General features: G+C 38.6%; 1 protein-coding gene across 6 annotated transcripts in view; it reads left to right on the top strand.

Annotated features, from left to right (window-relative positions):
• The window catches only part of DGKB (diacylglycerol kinase beta), a 692,138-nt gene that overhangs the window by 67,171 nt on the left and 598,641 nt on the right, over positions 1-26,326 (top strand). For all 6 annotated transcript variants that reach the window (XM_043968094.1, XM_043968091.1, XM_043968093.1 and 3 more), the window contains one exon: positions 23,364-23,602. In XM_043968094.1, the coding sequence (XP_043824029.1) occupies positions 23,533-23,602 (70 nt within the window). In that variant the 5' untranslated portion in view covers positions 23,364-23,532. The remainder of the gene's footprint in view (positions 1-23,363; positions 23,603-26,326) is intronic.

Here is a 26,326-nt window from a genome sequence, read left to right as displayed (position 1 = left end):
CGTAGGGCTTTCTGGGTTGATACCTTCTGACTGGTGACAGCCAGGAAGGTCAGGAAGCACTGCCTTTCATTTCTTTTTCTCTTTGTGACTCTGACAAACCTGTCATGATTTGCCCACAGGCAAACAGTAGAAAACTTGTCATAAAGGTTCTTGGCTTCCTGAGGTTTGGTCTTAGGATCCCTATTGAAGGTATTACATAAGAAACATTGTTAATCAGACCCAGACCTAGACTTAAATCCTGACTTTGGACCATGGTGGTTGTGTGACCTTGGATGAGTCATCAACTTTCTGGCCCTTACTTTTCTCACATGTTAAGTAGAGATAACATGCATGTGACCAACCTCCCTGGGTTATCCTGTATCTCCCACTGAAATCGGCTTGTTTAAATATCTTCAATAACACAGAATCATAAATTTTCCATAGATGCTGTTTCTATTGTTACTTTAGTCCACACTTGTAATTCTGGAAGTAAGAGGAATCTTCCTGAGGAGATGGGCAGATTATCACCTGTGACATGGAGAGCTTACAGGACTTGTTTATTTTCATGCATTCAGTGCATTTGAGAATCAAGATTGGAAATCAGGGCTCATGACATTTGAAGATGCTATCTGCATCAAGAGAAAGAACTAAAAAATAGAAGTATGTGTAGAATCATTTTACATATACACAACTATTTGTGTCTAATCATGACCATCTTTAGAGAATGAGGAAATGGAAGGGGAAAAAAGGCAAAATAAAGAAATTAATGTGATAATTTTGTTGTGTATTTGAAAGGAATCGCAAGTTGTGCACAGTAGATTTGCAGTTTCATGTGCAATCATCTTTTTTAAAAAGTGTTCTATACTATGGGAATGCTTTTTTATTCCAGAAATTAAAAATCAAATAAATTAAAATTAAAAAATAAAACTGCAAAGATAACTTGGAGTTCAAAAAATTTTAAAAAAGAAATCGTCTTACCTTCACTAAGGTTTGCTCTCTCCTATCTATACCCCTTTCCTCTTCCAGATGCCAAGTACCTTCATAGAATCTGAACCTCCCCACCCACACCAAATTACTTTGTAGTTTATTTGCATAGTTTATTCATGAACAACATTGTATATGCACTTATCAATGGTTGTCATCCTTCCTCCAAGCTATTAGGTAAGCTTCTTGAAGACAGGGGTCCTTTCACTGTTTACTTTGCAAGCCCAGTGCCTCACACAAAGCTGCATGTACTTAATGGTGGCTTGTTGCTGGATTAACACACCAAAATGGTTCAGAGAGAAAGTCAGTGGCTTTTATGTGCACAAGAAAAATGTTTTACAGAAGTTGGGCCTGTTTCCATTGATAAAGGTATTTGAACTGAAGCTGATTAAAACTAGAGTTTGGAATACAATGCATATTTTATTTTGACTTTTGTGTTTTCAACAGGTCTCCCATCTTTTGGGGCCAATGTATGTGTGTGGTTTTTTTCCAAGTCCCAAACTTGGTAGGTGGCAAAACAATAACCCTTTGCCATGAATAGTTAGTGAGAGCACATCACCAAACTTGGAATTGAGAATTTGCTGTTTGGAATGTGCCCAGAAGTCTTCATCTTTCCTAATTCACATAAATACAGAGGTTGTAGATGGTAGGTACCAAGTAAAGTCAAGTTCCAGGAAGAATGATATTGTGTTCTCTCACATATAAGAAGGGTGTGTATGTGTGTGTGTGTGTGTGTGTATGTATAAGTATACTCAGAAGATGAATGGCTTCTCCATGTTTTTATGGTTTATGCTTCTAAGAGATAATGTTCACCATATCATCTAAGATTTGGAATTCGTGGAAACAGATTTCTGGAGGCTCATGTGGGAAAAGCTTGTTAATGTCTTGTGGTTTTCCAGAACCATCCTGAAAGATGACAGTGGTTAGGTACCTAATTCAGGCATGGTGTTTGTGAGACCCAAGAGAGAGAGGAGATCTAGGGCATAAGAGTGAGAGTGAGTCCTAGGGTACTATGGGAATTTAGAATCTTGTAAATTACTCTCATAAATCAGCATCATTGTCAATATTTCCAAGGAAGGAAACTAGGGAGGCAGCTTTAGATCTGATGAGAGAAAGGGAAGGGGAAAACAAAAACAAACCCAAAACAAAAATACCCTTCTTTGTAACTAGAGCTCTTGAAAAGTAGAAAAGGGTGCATTGGGAGGTTGTAATCATCATCATCAATAATGATAATACTAGTTGCATTTATATAATGTTTTAAGATTTTCAAAGAACTTGAAAAATAGTATTTTATTTTATCCTCACCACAGCCCTGCTTTATTATTCCCATTTTCAAGGTGAAGTAACTATTGCAGGAACTGATTAGTGACTTACCTAGTCAACTCAAGACTTCCTGACTGCAAGGCTATTGCTTTATTCACTGTATTACCTTTCTGCTTAGGGATTCTTCTTCATTTGAGTTCTTCAGATAATGGCTAAATGAATACTTGGATTCATTCTACACTGGAAAGTCCAGTGATTACCTAGACCACCTGACTTTCAAGGTCCTTTCAAACATTACAGTTCAGTGATAATAAAACATTAGAGCATATTATAGTCCTTTACATGTTTTACACTAATTCATGTATGTGTGTGGATCTGTTGTATTACATAGTCCTGCATCATCAAGATGAATAAATTCATGGGAGTTTATCTCAGACACATCTGGAGCCTAAATAACAGTTGAGTCATATCTGATCCATATTAGTTAGTATTTGGTCACAATCCCATCACATTTAGAGATGGAAAGAAAGTTAGACATCCAAGCAGATTATTTCACAGATGAGGGAATTGAGAATCAGAGGAGAGGACTAACTTGGCCAGGGTCATACACAGGTTCCATGACAGATTCAAGATTCCCATTCAGAATGACACTACTGATGGTTCTCTTCCCACGATATCATATTACCATATAGGTGGCACACTGAGTTGAGAGCCTTCGGTTGGGGGCAGCTAGGTGGTACAGTGCATAAAACACTGGGCCTGGATTCAGCAGGAACTGAGTTCAAATCTATCCTCAGACACTTGATGCTTACTAGAAGTGTGATTCTGGGCAAGTCACTTAACCCTCATTTCCCTGCAAAAAGAAAAAAGAAAAGAAAAAAAAGAGCCTTCAGTTAAAGAATCTGAATTTGAAGAAAACTCAGTCATTCTCAAAGTGCATGGTCTCACGGCCCCTTTACACTCTCAAAAATTACCAAGCCCTGCCCCCCCAAAGCTTTTTTATTTCTGTAGGTTATATCTCTTGATATTTACTGTATTAGAATTCAAAACATCTAAATCTTATTGTGAAAATATTTTTTTTTCCTCACAGTCCCCTCAAAGGGCCTTGGGACTCCCAGAAGCAGCAGAAAATACTTTGAGGCCCAGCTATTCTAAAACAATTCATCCCTAACCAAGAATCCTGGATCCAGTTTCCCACACAAATTGTTATCCAGCCATGTGAGAGTAGAAAATGCCTTTGGTACTGTGCTAAAAGTTGGAGGAAATACAAGGTGTTGATAAGGCATGAAGATCTCCTATTCCAATGGGAATAATAAACAGATAATAATAATACAAAGAAATATAATGTCTCCTAGCATAAGAAAATGAATGAATGAATAAATGAATGAACAAAAATATACTTATTAAGCATTTTGTGCAGAAATGCTAATCTAAGCCTGCGGCAACAGGAAAAACGGCAACATCAACTATTGCTTTCAAAGAGCTTATATTTTAATGGATAAATAATAAACATAGGAAAGCAGCGACTAAGGAAAAATATTCTCATTGGGAAATTTATAGGAATTGGACTAGGCCCAAAGGGGAGTAAAGAATGGCAGAATTGATTTGGTTAAAATTTATGACTACAGAACTGGAGAAGGTGAAGAGATTCCTGCTTGGGACTTTCCTGACATAGTGCTCTAGGAGAAGCAGACCCCAGTCAGGAAAGGGATGCCCCAGGGCCATTGTTTCCCTTACCTTTGCTTCTGGCTTTGGGGACAAGAAAATCCTAGAGTAAATTCAAATAAATTCTTATGTAAAGCCCAGTGGACATAAATGACCATTATTGAGAAAAATCAATAAAGGATTCATGGAAGATTTGAATTTGAGCTAGGTTTTAAAGAATCAGAGGAATTTAAAGAACACTTGGAAAAACTGAGGGCTCTGGGCATGAAAGAGGAAGATGTCAGCAAAAAAACAGAAGTGGGAAAACAGAGGTTGTATATAGAAAATTGTAAATAGACTAGTTTGGCTGGACTTTCAAATACCTGAAAGGGAACAATAGGAGATATGGCTAAAATAGAGAGTGGCCAGGATTTTAATAGTCCTTAATGTAATGATTGGAATGATGCCACCTGCTGGAGACTTACTATAGAAAACCTCCGCCATGAGGTGATGGTCTCTGATGGCAAGACCATGTGTCTTTTCTTTGGCGTCAGGAAGTGACGTTTGCTTGTGGGAAGAAGAAGGGGGTGCCTGGTGCTCTGACTCTCTTTCCTGAAGACTCTGGTGGAGAAGGGAGCTAGGAATGCTCTCTCCCTTTAATAGATAGATGTATGTAGGCCTTTCTTTCTCTCTTTACCAAATTCTTATTTTTCTTAATAAATGCTTAAAGGTCTAACTCTTGCTAAAGCCTATAATTTATTGGCAACCTCTCATTAGATATTTTAGACAGACTAGCTAGAATCTTAGCCTTAACATTAAATACAAAAAGAGCATGAAGTCCACAAAGCAGGTATTCAGAATCCATTGTCAGTCCAAAAGCATTTACTATTGGGCCATATGATGTAAAAACTCTGGGGAAATAAACAAAGTCCTTTTGCTGGTTGAGTCATTAGATCATTTCCTAGTCTTCATGACCCTATGGACCATAGCATTCCAGGCCCTTCTGTCCCCCACTGTCGCTCATTGTGTCCAAATTCATGTTCATTGTTTACATATAATCTATCCATTTCATCTTCTGACATCCTCTTTTCCTTTTGCCTTCAATCTTTCCTAACATCAAGTTCTTATCCAAAGAGTCTTGTCTTCTCATTATGTAGCCAATGGATTTAAGCTTAAGCTTTAACATTAGATTTTCTAGTGAGGAGTCCGAATTAATTACGATTAACTGACTTGACCTCCTTGCTGTCCAAAGGACTTTCAAAATTCTTCTCCAGGACCACAATTTGAAAGTGTTGATTTTGTAAAGCTCAGCATTCCCTAAAGTCCAACTCTTATGGCCATTCAATACCATTAGAAAAAACATAGTTTTGATTATAAGCATGATTGTTGGCAAAGTGATATCTATTCTTTTTAGTAAGCTGTCCAGATTTGCCATAGTTTTCCTTCCAAGGAGAAGGCATCTTTTAATTTCATGACTATAGTTGCCATCTGCAGTAATCTTTGATTCCCAAAATATAAAATCTGACACTGATTCCATTTCTTTTCCCTTTATTTGCCAGGGAATGATGGGAATAGTTGCCAATTTCTTAGGTTGTGTGTGTGTGTGTGTGTGTGTGTGTGTGTGTTTAAGCTTCAAGACAGCTTTTAACATTCTCCTCTTCTACCCTTATCAAGATTCTTCTTAAATTTCCTTTGCTTTATGTCATCAGAGTGGTTTCATCTGCACATTGTTGATATTTTTTTCCTGATGATCATTTTTCTGGCTTCTGATTAATCTTTATATAACTTAAGTAAGGTGACAGTATACAGCCTTTAAATCCCTTGCTTTCTCCATAATTCAGTGAATGTTGGCAATTTGGTCTCTTGTTCCTCTGCTTCTTTGAAAACCAGCCAACTCTTTTGGTAATTCTCAGTCAACATATTGCAAGAGCTGTCAACCTGACATTTAAAGAAAACAATTAATATAACAAATTAAGGTCTTTAATGGGGGCAGAGAAGTTAAAACTTGGGATACTGCATAGCAGATGCTAACACTACTGAAAAAGTGGGGTTGGAAAGACAGCTTATATAGCGTACAGAACACAGGGAGAGTGAAGGTAATCAACTTTTGGGGTTGATTATGTCACAGTTTCACCAGTTATGTTCTTTTACATAAGCTGAGAGTGAGGAGATTATCTTTGGGAGGGTTAAGTATGGACTAATTTCATAAAGTGAACTGTTTTACCTAAGAAGCAAATGCACATAAAGAAAGCTTGGGAGTCTCTGAATGGGGAGAGTTAGGGAGATATACAAAATAATCAGAAGCTGGAATCAACACAGTCTGGTCAGCCCCAGGCAATTCATTGACCTGGGAATTAAACTAGATGAAGTCAGTTGGTTCTCTTTAATTGCAGAATCTTAAGCATAATCTTACTGACATGTGAAATGAGTGCAGTTGTTCAGTAATTTGAACATTCCTTGGCATTTCCTTTCTTTGGGATTGGGATATAAACTGATCTTTTCCACTCTAGTAGCCACTGTTGAGTTTTCTAGATTTTCTGGTGTGTTGAGTGAGGCTCCTCAACAGCATCATCTTTTAGTGTTGTAGATAGCTAAGCTGCAATTTCATCACCTTCACTAATCTTCTTGTTGGCAGTGTTTCCAACTTAAATTCATTTTCCAGCATGTCTTGCTCTAGATCAGTAACCACAGCATCGTGGTTATTGGTGGTGTTAAGATCTCTCCCTCTAAGAGCTCACATTCTAATTAGGGAAATAAGCTATCACATATGCTTCCAAGACATATACAGGATAATTTGGAGGTAATTTTAGAGAAAGGCAATAGCTAGCATTAAGGGGAAAGGATTCTTGAAGGAAGTAGAGTATTTGTGAGACTTGAAGGTATCGGGGGAATTGCAACCAGGATTGGGGTGCTAGCTCACCCAAAGAATTGGAGACTCATCATGAATCTAGAATCACTATCCCCCTCCAGTAAGCAAAGACCTGGTCTTTTGTATGTTTACAAATCAAAGAAAGGGGAGGGAATTACAAATCACAACTAGGAGAGGATTTTTGAATAATGGGACATCAATCAGTAAGATATGCAGCACCCATTCATATCTTGTATATCATCTTGTAGACCTTGGTATTGCTTATCAGTAGTACCAGAGTTATGCTCAGCCAAGCCATATTCTGGAGGTAGGAAACAGAGCTGCTTTTCCCTTGGAAAAGTTTAAGGGTTCCTTGGGGGGTTGGGTCCCTTCATTCCTTTAAGACTCGGCTCCAGTTAGAGATGGGAAGTGTTAAGGGCCTCTCTGTACCTGAAGTGGTCTCTTGGATGGTCTCTGGTCCTAAAGAATCTGGTGAAAGGCCCAGTATGTTTCATTAGCATTACCTGCTTGGTCTCATCATCTCTGCATGTGCACATGTTTCTCTCCTCATGTTTCTGCTCGCCCCATTTGTTTGCAGATCTCACTTAGTTTGCCTTGGCTGCTATCCATCATCCTTCTACCTTCTGTTGTCTTCTTCTACCTTGGCTTGCTTCTATATTTTCTGTGATCAGAAATCCAGGAGATCCATCACACACTCTTGATAAGAACAAGACCCCTCCCTCCAAAACAAACAAACCTCTTCTTTTTCACCAAGAAAAGGGCCTGAGTGTCCCTCCCCAGGCACTTGGCAGCGACATTGATTCTTTGCCTCTTACATATGGGCAAAAGAAGGGAGAGAGTTCCACCCAAACCAACTCCTCACCCTGAAGAGCCTTTGGCCATAAGACAAAAATGACAAACTGGATCAGATTAAAACTAGAAAGTGATTATTTTCCAGAAATTCTTTAATGATTGAAATATGAACCCTTATCATACACCCATCATATTAAAGCTTAATTTTTTCAGCCTTTCCTTCTGGCAAGAGCCCAACCTATCTCTTCAACATGGTTTATCTCTGATAGATAAAAGATGGGATTAATAATATTCAATATAAACTTTTAATACTTTGAACTCTCCCCAGGGAAAAACTGTGAAGGACCAAAAAGTCAAAGATTAAAAATACATCTAGAGGAAAAATTCGGACCTCTTCAGACTGAGCCAGGGAAATGAAAAAGTCAAAGGAAAAGTTTCTCTAATGAATTCCTCACTTATTGATCAATACCTATTAACTACCTACTATATGCCCAACCCTAGGCCAGAACCTGAGAATGCAAAGAAAACAAAACAGTCCTTACCTTCAGTGATCTTACAATCTAATAGAGGAGACTATATATATATATATATATATATATATATATATATATATATATATATATATATATATATATATGTGTGTGTGTGTGTGTGTGTGTGTGTGTGTGTGTGTATGTATATATACATATATATATATATGTATATATATATACATACATACATACATACATAAAACAAAACAAACAAAAACCAAATAATACTATGGAATGTAACATAGACTCCCATGGCCCCCACTTCCTAAAGTGCAAATAGCTTACGTTTCACTACTTCCCCAGGGTTCTCTGGCACCCTTAAGAGGACTTGGGGGTGGGGATGGGGTTTGGGTTCTAGGCTCTTCACATAGCTCCAACCCTCACTGATAAAATCCCTTAATTGTATGGAGTGTCCTTCCTGCACCCTACTTCCATCTATCCATGAACAATCAGATGAGCTTTTATGCAGAGATGTTTAATTTTAAAAGCATTATTGCTTACATATTTATAATTATTTGTTTGTTTATATAAATTTACTCTCCCAACATGTGGGAATTTTCATCCTTCTACCCCTTTATGCTGCCTCAGTCTCTGAGGGAAGGAAAGGAATTAGGCTAATAGTTTATCCACACCCATATCTATAGAGCACAGTCCCATGTCCAAGTCTAAATCCCACAATAGGGTGTGGAGAGAGGAATAAGCCTGGGAAGATAGGAAAGAGTATGCTTGTGAAAGGAGTTCAATGTCCAACAGAGAAGTTTGTATTTTATTCTATTTATTTATTTAAAATTTTGAGTTCTAAATTCTATCCCTCTCTCATTCCCTCCCACCTTCCCCTTCCCCCTCCCTGATGTGGTGAGCAATCAGATATAGGTTAAAGATATATATATATATATATATATATATATATATATATATATATATATGTATATATATATATAGAGAGAGAGAGAGAGAGAGAGAGAGAGAGAGAGAGAGAGAGAGAGAGAGAGAGATTTTTTTTTGTGGGATAGTGAAGGTTAGGTGACTTGACCAGGGTCACACAGCTAGTAAGTGTCAAGTGGCTGAAGTCCTGATTTGAACTCAGGTCCTCCTGAATCCAGGGCCAGTGTTTATCCAGTGTGCCACCTAGCTGCCCCTCTATTTCATTCTTTGTTGTTGTTGTTTTTGTTTTTTTGTGAGACAATTGGGGTTAAGTGACTTGCCCAGGGTCACACAGCTAGTAAGTGTCAAGTGTCTGAGGCCAGATTTGAACTCAGGTACTCCTGACTCCAGGGTCGGTGCTCTATCCACTGTGCCACCTAGTTGCCCCTCCTCTATTTCATTCTAGCATTGATAAGGAGGCCCTGTAATTTCCTGAGTAAGGGAGTTAGAGGGACAAATCTGAACCTTGGGAAAATCACTTTGGTGAGTCTATGGATTATGTATTTACAAATAAAACTATTGTGACCTAGCACCACTGACCACTCAACTGAAGCCCACTGTGACAGTATGCCAACCTTCTCATCCATCTTTTCAAATGGATATTACTATAAAACTTTCAAGCATTTGATTTATAATTGTATTTACCCCTCTATTAAACATTAAAAATAATTGAAAAAATAATGTTATCACCATCTGCAAATGTTGGATTATGACTCATCAAGAGTATTCACTGGCCTCTGTTCCATGTATCTCAGGCACAGAAGGGTTTTTCTTTTGTTTTGTTTTGTTTTGTTTTTCTTTTTTATCTATTTTATATTATTAAATCAGAGGAGTTCACAGAAATCTGAAAGGTTTGTTGTTGTTGTTTTTGTTTGACAAAGAAATGGACATTTCAAAAAATTCCTAATGGAAATGGGGGTTCTGCTCTTCTATTGATGAGTCCCTTTATAGGCAATGTTGAAAACCTTCCAGTATGGCCCACGTGTGATGTCACACCGTGTGTAAGACTCTGGGTTGCCCCTGCTTGAAAGACAGGTGGATGTACAAGGAAGGTGGAAGGGATACACAGTTGTTAATATCTCAATTTATTACAGGCCAGTTACTTGTTCTCAGTGGAGTACATGTGACAAAGTCAGCCATTGGGAATGTGGGATAAATGATATACAGAGAGAGAACTAGAGGTGTCATTTGTACTTGTGATGATAATTAGTGAGAAACAATGAAATAATGGGTGAGCATAGTGAACAGGGTTGTGTGGAAGCAAAAAATATGTAAAAACCTACATTTGTCTGTGTTGGGGTACTTCTGACCTTGGATTGGGGGCTAGCTCACCAAAAGAATTAGAGACCAATCATGAATTTTGTAAAATAAAAAGATTTATTCAGACTGAGGACCATATGGCCCAAGTATGGATCACTATGGAAAGTTGTGATCTTTTGTATATTTACAAAACAAAGCAAGAAAAAATAAAGAAAATAAAAAAAAAATAGGAAGGGACAGATAACTGGGAGGGGATCTTTGGATAATGGAGTATCAGTAGGATATGGATATGCAGCATCCATCCATGTCTTGAATATCATCTTGCAGCCCTTGGTATTGTTTATGAGCATACCAGGGTCATCTCTACAACACCCATTCCTGAGCTGGGAGACAAAGCTGCCCTTCCCCCGGGGTAAGTTCAAGAATTCCTTGGGGTTTGGGGTCCCTTATCCCACAACACCTGGGGGTATTCCCTTGAGGGGGTCCAGAGTAAATAGCAGTTGCCTGCTCTGGTAAACCTTGAGATTGTGGGGAGAGTGAATGACACTAGGAGTGGAAGTAGGAGGTCCTTCTGCCTTGTCTTCAGCTGGGAAGATAAATGGCTTTTAAATTTCCTTCCAGCTCAAAGACCAATAAACCTTTGCTGTATTCATACCACCTTGTCAAGATGCCTGGTGACACTGGAATTCATGGAGGGGGAATCCTTTTACTTGTGACTCCCAGGACAATACAGCCAAGAGTTTTGATACCTCAATAACAAATAAATGGGTACTTAATTATTTCTTATTTACATCCAAGGGAAAACAAAATAAAAGGCAGTTAAAAGCAGCTTGCATATTCCTTGTAGATGGAACATTCCTGTGATGGAAAATACAACTCTATATGCAGTCCCCAACTTTGCCTTGTATTGGTAATTATGGATGTAATTGTGCCCCACGTGGTGTTATCTGCTCGTAACTCTATTTCTTATTTTTAATATCACCCATGTTAGGGAAAAATAAAACATCCCCTTTGAACCCCCCCCCAGCCCCTCTCCAGTAATGGATTTCTTTGGAAAACTGCCAATCCTGAAAACAGGGAGTCCCTGGCATTTGGCAATGTTTAGGACATCAGTTTCTCCCATGCAGCCATAAATTTCTAGAAAATGCCTCTAGCACCACCATTGTGGCTTAATTATTAAAAATAATAATAATAAAAAGTAAGGGTATGATTGCTGCATCATTCTTTTTAATTTACTATAGTATTTGAAGCTAATCCTCTGTCAGAAATTAACTTGGGGTTTGCTAATAGTTGAGTACTTATTCTGAACTGCAGGAAGAGGATGGAGGCAAGGCAAGAGAGAGATGGGCATTGTGATTAGGATCCAATTGGTTGTAAATTCCTAAAAGAAGAAGCCTGACAAAAACTGGGCATTTAGTAAATACTCATTGCATCAAATTCCCAGGAAATTTCTTTTCTTTTTTTTTAATATATAAAATTTTAATATATAATATTAATATTTTTTAATATATAAAATTTAATATATAAAATTTTTTTAATATATAAAAAGAGAAATTCCTCAGGTTTAGATAGACCTAGAAAGGACCTTCAAGGTCATTAAATCTCACCCTCCCAATTTATAGATCAAGAAACTTGAGGCTAAGAAGCACTTTGTATACATCAGGTCAGTGGATGCTCACAATGACCTTGTAAGGTGAGTCTTCATTCCATTCCATTCTTCTACAAGCAATAGTTTACCCCACCTTCCCCCTTAAGGGGAGACAAGAATTCTTTTATCGAGCATGGTAGAAAGAAACTGTCTATGGAATTGGACGATCTGCATACTGATCTCGCCTCAACAATTTCCAAACATGTGTAACCTGGATCAAGACACCTTATCTCCAATAGCCTCATCTTTCTAATCTGTAAAATGAAAGTGTGGAACAAAATCATCTCTCATGCTCTGTCCAGCTCTGAGTTTCTGGGCATCTCTGAGCTGGGACCAATACAGGAGCTTTCCCCTCCATATGCAGAGGAACATCACTCAGCAGAAGCTAAGAAGAACCTGAGACTGTGATACCTGGAGGGGATACAAAGAAAGAAAGGCACCATTGGGTTCACCAGTATTTCCCTTTCTTTTAATGGTGATTTGAAGTTCTCTGGGACTTGTTCAAGGTCATTTGAGAACTTCGCTAAATTACATATTAGCAACAGCAGACTTCCAGGTTTGCACAGTATACACCAAAGCCTCAGACAGCCTTGTGGGATAGTTATGTAGAATATGATTTATAACCTTTAAACAGGGAGTCCAAAGCTCTTGCAATAATCAAGGTGAGAGGACCTAGGGGACTGCACCCGAAGACTTGTGGCATAAATGGAGAGCATATTGCCCAGGAAGAAAGAGTCTCCAGTATGCTGTGACACTTCTGGTATTCTCCATTTTGTATGGCACAAAGGCAGAATTTTAACTTAGGATTTCCTTACTTAGGTCCAGTATTATGCCAAATAGACCCTATTTATATAGTGCTTTCAACCTTCTGAAGCTCTGCCACTGTTGAATCTCACTGTTTCAGCTTTCTGGAATCCAGGGTCACAGGAAACTTCATAATTTTGTACCATCACTGATTCTCCAACAGTCATTTTTCTCTGATGATGACTAAACTTTTTGGATCTTCTTGAGAGATGTCAATAACCTATACAGTGTGAATGTCAGAATAGCTGAGCTCATTTCCTTCCCAATCCATAATTCATCTGGGAAACTCAGTATGCCAAATGTGTCTCATTTGCTACCTGACTGCTCACCGGGAATTCACTACTGTTTCTAGAAAATCATGTTCCCCCAAATTAAAAAAAAATCTTTGAATCTTACACCTACTCAACACCCTCTATCTCTCTCTCATAGGAGAGAGTGGAGGGTAGACATCAGAACTACTTCCAGATCCTTTATTTAAGGGACACTTTACAGAAGGTCTTCTTCTGGCTCTTGTGCCAATGGGTGTCAGGTGCCTACAAGGTACCCTCCTTGCCCTTCCCCTCTTTTCATATATCATCTTTCCTCATGAGACTAAGCTCCTTGATGTCAGGGACCATCTTCTATATATCTTTGTGTCCCTAGTGCTCAGCACAGTACATAGCACATAATATATACTTAATATATGTTTATGGACTGACTGATGTACTTCTATGAAATACATTTCCAGGTGAAGAAGTCTATGTGGAATCAAGAATGGCACAAATATTACCTCTGAAGGGTCCTCTCTGGTACTAATTATGATGGAGTCCAGAGAAATAGAGCAGAGGGAGAGATCTCTCTTTAGGATCTTCCCATCATGCCTCCTTTTCTTCATGTGTCTGGCACATGTGTACCACATTTTGCAAGGAGAGGGAAGCCATTCAGACAGAGTTCCTATGATACAAGTTTCCCACAGATGGGCTCTGCATCACAGACCTGTGCCTTGGGGTCATTATTGTGGGGACAATGAGTTTGTTTGGGGGTGGTGGGTAGGGATGCTAAATGACAGCTAATGTTAATTCATTAAGTTTTTGCCTTGTGCAAGGAGGTTTTTGTCTTAACTCATAGATGCTATCATTATTCAGCTATCATTACTTTATACCTGGCAAATGATCCATTTCCTTTGAAGTTTTAGGATTCAAACAGTATGTGAAGTGTTCAACTGTGTTGGGGGCTATATATTTCTACTAAGTGAAAGATGAATGAATATCTTTTCTGACATACCTGGAAATACATAGTTTGAAAAGTTAATTCACAGGGAGTCAGAATAGTATAGTAGAAAGAACACTAAACTTGGAGTCAAGGCCCTGAGTTCAAATCCTTGCTCTATGTGTCCTGGGGCAAGTTACTTAAACACTCCAGGACTCAGTTTCCTTGTTTATACTATATGCCCTTCAAGGCCCCTTATATCTCTGGAGCCAGGATCCCTTGACCCTCTGATCATAGTCAGTATTCCCTTCTGGGACTCAATCTGAGGGAGAAAAATATAATGGCTAAAGGATATTAATCCCTAATATTAATGAAAGACAACTATTTAAAGTGCATCCAAACATTTATCCAAGCAATTGCATTTGCCTATATTCCTGGGGAGCCAAAGTACTTCCCCAATCCATCTCCTGGCTTTTTCCATTGGTTCCACTCCATTTCCAAGAAAATACTAGAGCCATGGATGAGTTTATCAACTTTATAATAATCTGCTTTATAAACTAGTCACTGATTTGGAACAAATAAGGATGCACATGCCATGCTGGGTGAAGTTAAAGAGCACCATGGAATCGCTAAACTCAGCTCTCAGCAGCCCTGAGCATGCATGAACATGTAAGAGGAATGAGCAAATTTCACCCACACTCCCTACTCCCACATCCCCACCTCCATGGCTCTGTTCTGTTGAGGACTCCTGAGGCAGCCCATGGGTAAGGGGGAGGGAAGGATGTTGAAGGGAACACTGAACAGCTGTTCTTCAAATGAACCCAAACTTTCCCTAAGAAACACCCATGAAAGCAGATGGAAGAATTCAATCCATCTCATGTAACTCTTAAAGTTAACCTAACAGAATGATGCTACAACATTTGACAGACTCTTCAAACTGAAAGGGAACTCACAGGCTATCTAGTTTAACCTTTACCTGACTAATTATAATAGTAAAATTGTTAAAATAACAATACATAAATGATTCAATCTTAATGTATGAAGAAAAAAATAATTCTTCAGTGTTAGACAAAGGTCCTGTTGTAAATTACCTTACCTGAAAGTTCCTCCTTTGTGCCACCCCCAAGACTGGCTGATGGGCTGTACTTTGAGAAATTATGCTGATAGTGATGAGGCATGATGGTACAGTATAGAAAGTCTGCCTTAGAGACCTGAAGACCTGGGTTCAGGCTTCACCTTGTACTTTATGGCAAATCCAGGGAAAGCCCCTTAATCTCTCAGTGATCACAATAACAAAAACATGTTTTAATATTAAGGTATATGAACTTTACGAAAAAATATATGCATGTATATATATGTCTATACACATACATACCTATATGTATATACACACATAGACATACACATATATATGCATATATATATATATATATATATATATATACATAGTACACCCATATAACCATTTCAATATAAGTGATTTCCTTCAAAACCCTTTCTATTTTATTGCATAAATTTAGAAACATGATTTTTAGAGTGTTCTTAGGATTCAACAGACTGCCAAAGCAGTTCATAACTCTATTGTGTTAGCTAGTTGCTGATCTACAGTGGTGAAGGGTCTTCCCCACACCAAGAGTACCCTACATTTATGAATCCCCAAGCTCAGATACCATCACCATCATTACCATTGCAAAAATGATACTAAAAGTAAGTCACAGGTAGGGAACACTTTAGAGTTAGGAAAGTCCCTTCCCCCTGCCCTTGGTCTCATTTGCAAACTTTAGTGAGCAGTATTCACATCTATATCATTCCCCATAGTTAGTGGTCTTCTGCTTTCCAAGGTAAGACTCAGAGGTTAGGCAATCCCAGGACCACCTTGGACAGCTCCAATTTTGCTTCATTAGACTCCTACATCTTCCCCTGTTTCTATCACAATACTTACTTCCAAACAACAGTCATTCTCTGTCACTTTGCTGCCCTTTCTGGGCTGTTTCTAGGGCAGAAAGTCTCCACAAAGTCAAGGAACTCCTAGGAGTTTATCACTGTGACCCTGTGTGAGGTTTACCTCTTTCCATTCTATTAAACAATTCTTGTTAGGATATCAATTACCAAACTGAGATATGCAGATAAATCTCAATTGAACTGGCAATTCACAAAAGCAATGAAAAGATCAGTTGGAGGACAATTGGTTTCCTTTGGTTCAGTCAGCATTTTTTAACCACCTACCATGTTTCTGGCCCTGTGCTTGATGGTCAGAGGCTGGAGATAGGAAGACAAAAGTGTGAGAGACCTGAACTTAGAGAGGCTACATCATTTGGGGGGAAGCAGACTCTGTGCAGATGAATAGCTATAAAATATAGGCAAAATTAATGAAACCTAATTTCTGAGGAAATATCCTGGATGATAAATTAGAGTTCCAAGGTTTATTTTATTTTAATACCAGAGGATGCAATTAAGATCCAGGTTATCACCTCACTCTGTCATAAAATGAGTTTCTGTTTTAACCTTACTGTGAGGGAAAACAATCCCCTTCTCAATAATTCTTGGAAACTCAGCAGAAATGTGACAAAGGCTTGTTTATTTCCTTCTTGTGAGGATGCACCCTAGTGTGCAACTAGTGGGTGCCAGGAAAGGGGCCTCCCAGTCCCTGTTATAAACCTTAGTCCCTAATGTGAATGTACCCTCTCTTTTTTCATCATTGGTCCAATTACTCAAGGGTTACAATCTACGAGCAAAAACTAGCTAATCTGAATGCAGTATTCCCCTCCGTAATCAGTTTTTCATTATATGGGCATACTCACGAATGGACCTTATTCTTCCTTATAAGGACACAACTCCTGAGGGGACCTTATTAAGACCATGGATCCTTGAACCATGCGATTTTGTTAGCCAAAGGGGGAGGAGAGGATCTGAGACCTTTTTCCTAAAAACAGGTCAAGGGGGCGGCTAGGTGGCACAGTGGATAAAGCACCGGCCCTGGATTCAGGAGGACCTGAGTTCAAATCCGGCCTCAGACACTTGACACTTACTAGCTGTGTGACCCTGGGCAAGTCACTTAACCCCCATTGCCCCACAAAAAACCCCACAAAAAAAAACAGGTCAGGAGGTATGATTGACTGTTATATCCTCATTGAGAGGAGACAAGTACCCATTTTCTCACACTTAAAGACAATATTGACATCAGTGGTTCTCACACTCCAATAATATAGTATTTCAAAAATTGGGGCTTTCCTCTACTAATGCAGACACTACTATGGTTTAGTAAATAGCCTTCCTTCATTAGCAATTGTAGCTAAAATGGCCATCCCTGCCCCCCCCCCCAAGGGTATAAGGAAACTCCTGTCCCAGACCTCAGGACTGTCCAGTAAAACAGAAGAAAAGTGAAGAAAAATTCATAAGCGTTATTGTTGGTCAAGACTTCTCACTTTTTTATAGATTATATTTTTTTCTTCTTCATATAATCAGACAATTTTAGGAGTGAAAGGGAAGTCAGTGGGCATAATAATAATGCATATCACCCATTGTAAAAAAAAATGTTTTGCAAGAAATCCAATTAAGCAAAGTCATCCTAAGGGCAAGCATGAACAAAAATAGAAATAATTATAAAATCAGAAGGAAAATGGAAAAGATTTGTAAAAAATATTACAACAAATGGCTTTGTCCATCAAGGATAGTAGAACTGTGCCAATTAGGCCCAACAATCCCATTCCCTGAGGAAACAATAAAGGAAGAAAATGGGGTTAAAGAGAATGAAGATAGGAAAAGAAGCCAAACTGAATCAAGTATGCATGCAGGAAATCTATGCAACTGGTGGCATTGTAGGTAGTGCTAGACCTTGAGATAGGAAGACCTGAGTTCAAATCTAGCCTTATGTACTTTGTGTGATTCTAGGCCTGTTACTTAACCTCTGATTGCTTCTCTTTCCTCAACTGCAAAATAGGGAAAATAATAATAATAATATCTTACCTTGTGAGATTGTGGTGAGTATCAAGATTTTTTTTTAATCGCTTAGCACTATCTGGCACATAGTAATTATTGCCTTATTCCCTTCCCTTCCCTTTTCCCCATGCAAAAGGATATATATGTGTGAGGATATTGTAGAATTGATTTACAAGTTGTCTAAAGGAGGCAAAGATATCAAAGCCTGGGCAAAAAAATCTCAGACCTTTTTCATACCACAAAGAAGTGACTTAGAAAATGAACATTAACAATGACCAAGTTATATGCCTTCTTCCCCATGTTTACAGCATCTTTTTTTGAGGGTCATTTATCCAGGTATTGAGGGAATCCTTGAGGGCAATGGTAAACCATGAGCAGACTTTCAAAGTGATAGTAAATCATGGATGACATCTTTGCCATCTCGAAATTGATTGAAAAAATGCAGATAATATAAGAATCTGTTGTGCTTATTGTTTGTCGATGAAAACAAAAGGATCAACTTGATGGAGGAGGCTAAAAGGATTACCAGATAATCTATAAATAGTAGCTGTCATTAGTACCTAAAAGGGTTAACAGAGAAACTTAGGTAGCAGGCCAAAATGCTGTCTTAGTAATTGTGTCATAGCAGGGGATCTCCCATCAAGACATCAATATCATTCAAGACTTCTTGACACAATAACTGAAATGGTCTTGTTCAATAATTCTCTGATAATAAATATCAGATGAATCATACAAGAGAGACACATTTGCCACAATAATGGAGGGAATCTCAAGCAGAATCCAAAGCAAGGACTGATTTCTTAGGGATGGTACTGATTGCATCAAACCGCAGGACATGGCATTCTCTTGGAAAAGATTTGTTTTTGTTTGTCCTTCATTCCTGTCAAATATTAAAATATAGCTTTTTTATCTGCATGTCTCCTACAAACAGACCAGAGAAATAATGTTTAATCTCTCCTACAAATTAAAAAACAGATCAGAGAAGTTACAACATCTTATATTTCCTACAATGAACCAGATCAGAGAACATGATATATCTGCCTGTCTCCTACAAACAGATCAGAGAAATAATTTTTAATTTCTCCCACAAATCAGAGACAGAAAAAACATACCTGTCCTCCTATGAAAACACTTCAAAGATAGACAGAAAAAAAATATCAATTTAACATTTTATTGTCCCAAGAAGAAAGTTCACAAAACACATGATCACATGGAGACTTCCCTTCTAAGAGGGACCCTTCTTTGTAAGGGTTTTTTTTTTTAAGTTACTTGCCTCACACTTTACAGAATCACTTCATTGGCATGATACAGATAAACCCATTACAAATGTAAATTAGTCAAACAATACAAATCAGTTTAATAGCTGAACTTAAAGTAGATACTAATGAATAGATTGGTGGAAACAGGAACCGGTATTATCAGAGACTAGGAGGTCTCTCTTCCTGGGGAAGAAGATAGTGAATGGGAATTTCAAAGGGGCCTTTGACTTTGTTTTTTCTTTTGGGGAAAGTAAATAGGGACTGTCTATTCCCTTTGAAGTCTGAGCAAAGGGCAACTTGCTCATATTAATCCAGGATCTCATAAAATCCAGTTGGATAGTAAGGTACCTCCATCAAATCCAGGTGATCCATATATTCATATTAACATTCCCAAGGAGGACCATGACATGATGTCATGACTTGCATTGAATTAGATTTAAGGTCACCAACCTCACTTTCTCCTCCAGAGTCATCTGGGTGCAGTGGCAAGATATGGATCGGGATCACTGGAGATGGCCCTGGATGTTTAAGGCAATTGGGGTTGTGACTTGCCCAGGGTCAAATAGATAGTAAGAGAAGTGTTAAGGTGAGATTTGAGCTCTGGTCCTCCCAACTTCAGGGCCTGTGCTCTATCTACCATATGACCTAGCTTCCTCAGAAGAGATTTGTAATCCCTCAAAGGAGTTTAGCCTGTCCATCCACACAATGTTAACTAAGTGGATGGAGAATGTCTGTTGTGCAGATTTCAATATTTAACTGAATGAGTCCCCAAAAGAGCTTTTCCAAAAGTATATATAATGGGCATGAAAAATAGAGACAGCAATAAGCTGAGACCAGAATTGAGAATTAAGAGGAGAATGGGCTGGATCACTATTGGAAAATGGCAAACCACTTCTACTCTTTCTAAGATTCCCATAAAAGCAAAAGCCTTGTCCAACTCTATCCAATACAATAAATTTACTCATATTGCTTTATAGAGTGAGACCAGGTCCTGAATGAGAGCAGGAAAGTTCATGGTTGGTGTGAGCAGATTGCTAAATCCTCTGGCCTATGCAGGAGCCAAAGGCAGATTCCCCTCCCCTCAGCCTTCATTTCTAGGGTCTAGGAAGAGAACAGGGAGTAAAGAGGAAAGGAGAGAAAGCCATCCTTTGGATTGCATTTTCGTTTTTTGTTTTTTTTTTTTTAAATTAAAAAAAATTTTTTTTGAACTGCATTTTCTTAAGGGAATTCAGTTAAGACTCAGACCTAAAGAATAATTGCTGGGAGCCCTAAGTGTTGTCTTTGCTTTGTAAATCTTTCTTATTAGGATGCAAATTGGCTGCCCCTAGATCTGGGAAGACATTCTAGTGTTGTTGGGGGAAGAAGTGGGGAGGGGGGTAAAGCAGAGATTTGAGTTAATGCCTCAAATTAAATGTAAAAAAAAAATCTAAGAAATTCATGTTCTCTTCCTTCCTCCCTCCCTCCTTCCCTCTTCCTTCCTTCTTTCTTCCTTTCTTCCTTCCTTCCTTCCTTCCTTCCTTCCTTCCTTCCTTCCTTCCTTCCTTCCTTCCTTCCTTCCTTCCTTCCTTCCTTCCTTCCTTCCTTCCTTCCTTCCTTCCTTCCTTCCTTCCTTCCTTCCTTCCTTCCTTCCATGACATTGGAAATATTATGTTTAGGATCAGGCCGAAAGCCCAGGTGTGATTTACAAGTGTATGTTGCTCCAGTGATACCTAGAATCCAGAATTCCTGGGAAATAAAGGGCTTGTTTGTTTGTTTGTTTTTATTTTTGTTTTGTTCTTATCAGAGTCAGCTGCATAGTAAAGAGAAAAATCATGATTTTTAAAAGTATAAATTACTACTGACTCTATGGGCAGACTGGCAGAAAGTCCTTAGGGCTTTCTTCTGTGATTGGGGGGTGGAGGGGGGAAGGGTGCAGGAAAGTCACCTGGACAGGGTTTTGACTTTCTCTCCCTTCCCTTCTTAGGGGATTTCAGGGACAGTCCCTTTGAAAAGTCCCTTTTCAACCCTTCAGGGCCCTCCTAATCAGGGTGCATCAGGAAGCCATTGTGTTAATCTGTAGGTAGAAAGAGTGTCTTCCCTCCTGTCTGGAGTCCAATGGTGCATTAGTCTCTTCCCATATTCCCATGTAAATACCAAACTGTAAGAAAATCATCCCTTTCTACTTGTTGACTGACCTCAGGTAAACTCAGGTAAGCCTTTGGCATTCCAAGTCTTTCTTTTGATCTCAAGTTATGGAGGGAAGTTTTTTAAAAAATGGACTCAGGTTGCAGTAATAATAATAATAATAATAATAATAATAATAATAATAATAATAATAATAATAATTTTTTAAATTAGGGAAATGCTAAAGATCACAAATCCTTTCCACTGTTCCTCTTCCCAGGTCTCTAAACTTGACTCATCTCTGCTGTCCACTAACTCCTCAGCTGCAGGATTTGTCAGATGCTTTCCCTTGACAGTTTTGGTGTTGTAACAGTTCCTTTCTAGCTTCTCACAATTAATTCAACTGGCAAAGCATGTAGTGATCCTCCATGTGACAGGAGGAAAAAATGAAAGCCGTTGTTTTTTGTTTTGTTTTGTTTTGTTGTTTTTTTGTGGGGCAATGAAGGTGAATTGACTTGCCCATGGTCACACAGCTAATAAATGTCAGGTGTCTGAGGCTGGATTTCAACTCAGGTTCTTCTGAATTCAGTGATGGCACTTTATCCACTGTGCTACCTAGCTGCCCTAAAAGCCATTGTTTTTAAGAGGGCTCTTTTCATAGGATTTGGGGCAGCTAGGTGGTACCTGTCAACAATTAAATATAGTTTTTATTTGCCTGTTTCCTACAAAAAGTAATAAACAGATCAGAGAAATGAATTGTGTAATACCTCCTACAATTTGTTTCCATACCTGTCCTCCTACCAAAAACAAAACAAAACAAAACAGAACAAAACAAAACAAACAAAAAAAAACAAACAAAAAAACAGATCAGAGGACATGTCTCATAAAGTAAAAACCAGATCAGAGACAGACAGGAAAAATATAGTATCTGTTTGTTTTGTACCAAGAAGAAATAACATAATCATGCTGGAGACCCTTTCCAAAAGGGATCAGAGATTCCTTCTTTCTGAGGGTATATAAGTTTTTCGCTGCTCACTGGTTACAGGGTGCTGTCAGTTTTCTTAGCATTATACAAATCAACCTAGAGCAAATACTATATAACAGGTAACGTAAAGACATAGGGTTTACCAAGGACAAGGATGCCTAGATATTTGCTAAGAGAAAGAATAAGATCTATTTACTCTTTTGGAGAAAGAAGATAGTGAATGTGTACTTATTAGTTGAAGGGTCAAAAGGGACATTTTGATGTATTTACTCTCTTGGGGAAAGATGTTAGTAAATAGGGACTTTTCTGCTAGCTATCTAGGTTCAGCCTGAAGTTTTAGTCAAAGGGCATTCATTTTCCAGGGTCTCATAAAATCCATTTGGATAATAAGGCAGCTCCATCAATTCCAGGTGATCCATATATTCATATTAACATGCCATATTGCAGAGTGCTAGGGCAAGAGTTGGTCTCATCTTCCTGAGTTTCAATCCACTTCCTACATGTATGACCCTGGGCAAGTCACTTTACCCTGTTTGCCTCAGTTTCCTCATCTGCAAAAGGAGCTGGAGAAGGAAATGGCAAGCCCCAAATGGGTTCACAAAGAGTAGGACACTAGTGAACAATGACAAAAAGCATAGTATAAGACACTTAGAGCTAGAAGAAAGGTTACAGGTCATCTTGTCCAACTCCCTCTGTTTATTTTCTCTCGTCACACAGAAAGCCAGAATTTAAACTCAGTTCCTGTGACTCTCAAGTTCTTTGTTCTTGTTGTTGTTCTTGATGATGATGATGCTTTTGCTTTTGCTGTTGTTGTTTAACCATATAACTTTTAAACATGATATCTGGGTTCAAATCTTACCCATTCATTAGCAAATACTTTACTCCTTTCAGTCTCAGTTTCCTTAGCTGAGAAGTGGAGTACAAAACCATCCTGTATCTCACAAGATTTTACCTCTCAAATGAGATATCGTCTGAAAAATGTTTTGTGAAATTTTAAATTATAGGTAGCAGTTATTCTATACTAAAGGAAAAAAAGAAAGGTCATTGTAATGCAAATAACTTTAACAACTGAAGAACATTATATTGAGAAATGGAAAAGGCTGTTTTAGCAATCAGGTTGGGGTGAGGGGGAGTTTCCATGCAATGGATACATCTTCAAAACATTCCTTTTTTTCTTTTCTTTTTATAGAACTTTCTTACATCCTCAAAGGGAAGGATTTACATCAGCAAACATCCTGCACCAACTGATTGTCTATTTAACTATCTGGAATTACCATCTGACCATTTGATCATGTGGAATTACTGAAGCACAGGCTTCTCACTAGCTGACATTCGTGACTGAGAACTTGAAAGTCATTATGACGAACCAGGAGAAGTGGGCTCACCTCAGTCCTTCCGAGTTCTCTCAGCTCCAGAAGTATGCTGAATGTGAGTATCTTGGACCTTGTGGCAGTTTGATATTGATGATAAGACAATTTACTGGAGGTTGTTAAGGCAGTATGAGCAATGGGAAGTATGCTGGATGTGGGATCAGAGGACATGGGTTTGAATTGCTCTTCTGCCCTTTATTACATTTGTGACCTCAGGATGGCCAAGTCTCCTCACTTCTTTGTACCTTTGTCTCTGCATTTATAAAAGGAAGGGGTAGGATTGCATGGCCTCTAGCAGCCTCAAAGGCTCTAAGTCTACGATGCTATGATTCTAGGCCCTCACTGATACAGGAATTGTTTCCACCTGTAGGGATTAGAGCTCAACTTTGCCTCTTTGCCCTGTGTTACATTTGTTCATGCTCTTTCCCTAGACCCTCCATGAATGCTGTGTTCTTTGTGATGGCAGCCTTTCTGTGTCTTTTACCATTCTATGGATAGGAGTCAACAATTGGCCTTTCCATCTATCATCCCCAACTCTCCCAACATGGCCAGCTCACAACATCTTTCCTGTCCTTCATGCTCTTAATGGTATTTAATATGCTACCTCTAGTGATCATCACTGTTGCCAATGACACTTTATTTACACCCTCTATATGTATTCTATCTAATAATGAATAACATTCGCCCCTCAGGGAAAGAGATAGAGGGTATGGGGACTCTGTATTCTTCCTTCTGGTGGTCAGAACCAACATTTTCAAATATGAACTAAGATAAAAGATCCAATTCAGGGAGACATGGGTCAAAATGAAAGTGAGAATGAGGTGGAAAGAGAGACAGGACAAAAAGGAGGAGTCACAGAATTGACCATTGGAAAATAACTTTCAGCTCATTTAGTTCAATCTCTTTGTTGTTGTTCAGTCATTTGCAATTGTATGTGACTCTTCATAACCCCATTTGGGGTTTTCTTAGCAAAAATACTGGAGTGGTTTGTCATTTCCTTCTCCAGATCATTTTACAGATGAGGAAACTGAGGCAAAAAGGGTTAAGTGATTTATCCAGAGTCACATGGCTAGGAATTGTCTGAGGCCCTATTTGAACTGAGATCTTCCTAACTCCAGGCCTGGTATTTTTTCTACAGAAATGAACCCCTCAACATCTGACTTGTCAAATGATTCTGTGTTCCCACATTAGCATCATAAGTGAAAGAAAACTTACTACCTGATAAGGTAGTCAAGTCCATATTTAGGAAATTCTAATGTTATACCTTAAAACCATGTTCATCGTTCTATCATTTCTTTTAGAGGGTTAGGATCACAGGGTAATGTACATTTGGCCTGAGGCTTTCAAGGATATAGTGAAGCAGTTTTCCTGAACAATATGACTGAGGTTAATTATGTTTATGTTGGAAGGTGTGTGTGTGTGTGTGTGTGTGTGTGTGTGTGTGTGCATGCGTGTGCACTTTTCCTAAAAACACAATGCAATTCTTATATAACACACAGGATCTCGCCTCTCTACTTTCCATAGGATGAGTACAGGCATTTTCCTATCCAATCACTCACTCCAGCAACCCTGTGTCCTCTTCCAAAATTATCTTGTCTACAAGATTCCAACTATGCCCCCTTCCCAATCACTAGTTCATAAAATTCCTAGCATATATTTTGTAATCATCTTCTCTCCCTTTCTAACTTCCCTTTATTTTTTAGCAGTAGGTACAATTCTTTCATGATGGTTTCTTCATCCCCTTCTTCCTCTCCAAACTGCCTTAGTCCTACAGAACCAGTTATGTATTCTTGAAATGTAACCACTTTCCCTGCCAAGCCTGGGTTGGGACAAAATGAAAGAATGGCTCTCCCAGTAAAACCCACCAAGTACAATGATAGAATTGACCTAGCTGGAAAGAGACGATTATGATCCAGGATAGGCTTGGGTCTTGCCTTCAGCAAGTTTAGCACCTGGGTCTACTGGGACACTTAAGAATTCAAATCCAAAAGGTCTCTTGGAAAGGGAGCAGAAAATTCTATTGTTGTAACTTCTGCCCTATGGAGATAAACCAAGTGTTATACCTCATCCATGTGCCAACTACTCACTCTTATACATACTCTCAAAGTCATTCATTCACCCACTCATCCATTCATTCAATAATCTAGCCAGCTATTCAATTACCCATCCATCCCTTCAATAAAGATTGATTAATTATTGCATTCATAATACTGTGGCAAGCACTAGGAAGAGAAATGAACTTTAAAAGGTGGAGACTCCTTGGTCATTCATCTCATAGTCTCCTAAAGCAGAGCTTCTTTTCCTTTTCTTTTTTTGCGCTGAATTTTATATTTTCAATTCTGAACTCTCCCCCTCTCTTTTCCCTACTCTTTAAGAGAGAACACCTATTACAAAAATGTATAGTCAAGACAAAAGTACTCCTGCATTAGCCATACTCCCATATAGCTAGATAGATTCACACACACACACACACACACACACACACACACACACACACACACACACACACACCATCATTCAGCACTCTGAATCCCTTAGCTCTCTATAAGTGGGCAGCACATTTCATTATGTGGTCTCTGGAACTGGGCTCAGTTGATTGTATTGGTCAGAGTTCCTAAGTCTTTCAAAGTTCTTTGTCATTACAGTATTGCTATCTAAATTGTTCTCCTGGTTCTGTTTACTTCACTTTGCAACAATTTATAGAAGTTTTCCTACAACAATTTTCCTTCATCATATCTTATAGTAACATAGCATTCCATCAAACACACACACACACACACAC

Source organism: Dromiciops gliroides, chromosome 5 (genome assembly GCF_019393635.1).
Source record: "Dromiciops gliroides isolate mDroGli1 chromosome 5, mDroGli1.pri, whole genome shotgun sequence".
NCBI classification, from domain to species: Eukaryota; Metazoa; Chordata; class Mammalia; order Microbiotheria; family Microbiotheriidae; genus Dromiciops; species Dromiciops gliroides.
This window is presented reverse-complemented; position numbering and strand designations above follow the sequence as displayed.